The sequence below is a fragment of the Phaseolus vulgaris genome, chromosome 8 (genome assembly GCF_051622355.1).
Source record: "Phaseolus vulgaris cultivar YP4 chromosome 8, ASM5162235v1, whole genome shotgun sequence".
NCBI classification, from domain to species: domain Eukaryota; kingdom Viridiplantae; phylum Streptophyta; class Magnoliopsida; order Fabales; family Fabaceae; genus Phaseolus; species Phaseolus vulgaris.
The window spans coordinates 38,355,271-38,358,229 of NC_143505.1; the positions used below are offsets into that span (position 1 = coordinate 38,355,271).

Here is a 2,959-nt window from a genome sequence, read left to right on the forward strand (position 1 = left end):
TGATTTACAAATGCGGTCATAGTAAAGGCCGCATTTGTATATCATTTGAATTGATTTACAAATGCGGTCTTACTCTAGAACCGCATTTGTAAAACAATTTAATTTCAAAAATGCCACCGTGTGCGTTTTTTACAAATGCGTTTAAGCGCAAAGCCGCACTAAATAAAGGGTCGTTGTTTTCATATTTTGTACTAGTGAATTTCTCTAAGGACATTAATTGTGTAACTTTCCTTTCAATAAAACATTCAAAAATTAAACTTTAAAAGGAACTAAACTATTTTTCCCGAGAAAATACTTTGGATGTTAGATTCCCTGTACATGATACAGAAAATCATGTATGTTCTACGTATATAAAATTCAGGCATATAAACCCTAGGTTTAAGAGATAGATGCATCGATACTATGACCATATCTTTCTAAACATTGGGCACCATATCTCTTCCAGAATTGAAGGGGAAAGAATAGCAATTTGACCGTCCTGATACTTTTATAATGGATCTCTCTCCTACAATTTTTGTGCCAATAAACTCTATGATCGATTATTCCTTTCATTTCAAAGTAGACTTGAGTTTCGTCTTTTCTTGTTATCAATGATGATTTCTCTACCAACCCTTTCCTTTAGAAAGAAAAAAGTATTTGCTTTCTTGGCCCACCTTGGTGCCGACGACCCCTATTTGAAGTCAACAGACACTTCGAATCCATATGCCCTCCGCCGCTTCTTCAACATAGATCGTTTAATAATAAAACACTATCGATTCATTTCACCCTTTTTACATGAATCATGATTAGCTGCGATGTTAAATAAAAATGCCAAGAGCGAAAACAAAGACCAAACTTAATCTAATCTAACTTCTCCAATCACTGTGTTTCTTGTTTTTTTCAGAATCAGAAAATAGTTTCATCCAACAAAGTCTTCAGAACGAAGGAAATGTCTTGCCAAAACGTCTTGTGCAGAACCCAACCAAGTCAGGCTTATACGGCAAAAATGACTTTTTCTTATCAATCATTCTCAATTCTCTGTTCTTAACATATAAAGCCTCGTGCGCTGTCACCGCCGCGTTTTTCTTGTTAGCCAAACCATTGTTGCCTTTCTGTTTTCCGCCGACCTCTATGCTCCACCGCTCGTTCACTCTTTTCTTCTCCGACGCCGCCGTCAGGAACAGAAACGACTCCTTTCCCTCGCTATTGCTCCGGCGAAGCAAATCAAGAAGCTTCCACTTCTTTGACGACGACCCCGTCGAATTGCTCTTCTTGCATTTTCTCGGCGAATTCGGCGTCCACACACAGTAAGTCTCCGCCGGAACCCCCTCCAATTCATCCGCCTCCGAGGACGACTCCGACGGTGGCGCCGTTAATGGATCGTGGCCGCCCCGGCAAAGATCCTCTCCGGTGATAGGGAACCGGAGGATCGCCGAGCCGGCATCGCGTCCACTGGCGATGGTGCTCCCGTGGCTACTCGGAATCTTGCCGTTGAAAATGGGGAAACACGCGTCGTCGAAACAGGCTTCGTCTCGAAACGCGGCAAACTCGAAACTCGTGTCGTCGTTTAGAGTCCTGTTGTGATCTTGATTATCGATAACGGCGAGTTGAACGGTGGAGTAGTAGTTGAAGCTAGGACACGTCATCGAATCTAAGTACTCCTTGTGTTGTTCTTTCTGCATTTTTTGAATTCGGAGCACAACTCAAAAACGTTGCTCTTTGAAATGGCTTTTCGTGCAGACTGAGACTGATGGCGGAAAGCCGTGGACTTTATGTGTATTTATAGGATGGAGAAGGAACGTGGAAAACAACTAGGAGAAGAAATCCGGGAAGTTCGTAAGGTATTATAATAATCATTTCAAGAATACCAAGTTTAAATATTTAAAATACGTCAGGAATGATGTAAATTTAATTGCTGTTACATGCAAAAACTGCATTCTGATACTAACTATTAATTATGATTTATTATGAATATTTTGGAAAAAAATAAACTAGTTCAATTTAAATAGTATTAATTTAATGTTTAAACCTTTTCTTAGGAGCAAACATAGAAGGGGGAAAAATTAGTTTATTAGAGTAGGAGTCATAAATTTGAGTGATGTACTTACCTTAAAAACTCACAATATTTAAATCTACAAGATTTAATTCTTACTATTTGTGTTCATATTTAATAATTATAATTAATGTATATTTTAATTTTCACATAATTGAAAAATGAATAATTTCATAAATACATTTATCCAATACAATGTATGTATAATCAATATGAAGTAAGGGGAGAAACATTTTATTTACAATTTAGAAGCTCGAGAAAAGTAATGGTGCGTAACCTTGGGAGTTGCGATAGTGAGAAAAATCCTAAAGATTTTTTCAACTAAATAAAAGTTAAATTTTAATAATTTTCTTTTCACTCTACATTTTTTTTTTAATTCTTCTTCCTTTGATTTGACGCTTTGTTTAGTTTTCACATTTCCACTTATTCATATATATATATATATAAAACTAGAGTTTGTTTTATGGTGTGTCTTGATTCACACGTTCTTCGCTCCATGTTTGCGTGTGTGACTTCGTATTCCTTAAGTAAATTATTTTGTTTTCATTAGTTTTTCTCGCAATATTTTTCTTCTTTTTTTTTAAACACAGTTGAAGAAGATGATGCGAGTAAATGAAGGGAGAAATAAAGATTGTTTGCGTGTGGATATGATGTTGTTTTCTTTTGTATGTCCTTCTGTCCATGTTCGGTGTTATTGTGATCCACATGAAAGGGCATAATTATGAAAATTACATTACTTTTTTTATTTGGTCACAAATTACGCTTTACTTTGTTCTTGGGGAACAAGACAGGCAATGATGGGTTAAAAATGTCCTTGGGTTCTACTGTGGCTGGTCATTTATGTGATTCACCGCTGATCAACCTGTGTTAACCGTTAGATATGTTTAGTAAAACAATTAACGGATGAAATCAATGACCAGTAATTTC

The 2,959-nt window shown here is 36.5% G+C and overlaps 1 protein-coding gene across 1 annotated transcript; it reads right to left on the reverse strand.

Annotated features, from left to right (window-relative positions):
• Positions 1-733: 733 nt before the first annotated feature.
• On the reverse strand, positions 734-1,740 carry LOC137826938 (uncharacterized). Its single transcript, XM_068633099.2, has one exon. It carries the CDS (start codon positions 1,659-1,661, stop codon positions 915-917), a length of 747 nt encoding a protein of 248 aa, XP_068489200.1. The 5' UTR covers positions 1,662-1,740; the 3' UTR covers positions 734-914.
• Positions 1,741-2,959: the final 1,219 nt, after the last annotated feature.

Bases quoted from the DNA above. Each gene is read 5' to 3' on its own strand.
- LOC137826938 (XM_068633099.2), bottom strand. From the start codon at position 1,661: ATGCAGAAAGAACAACACAAGGAGTACTTAGATTCGATGACGTGTCCT.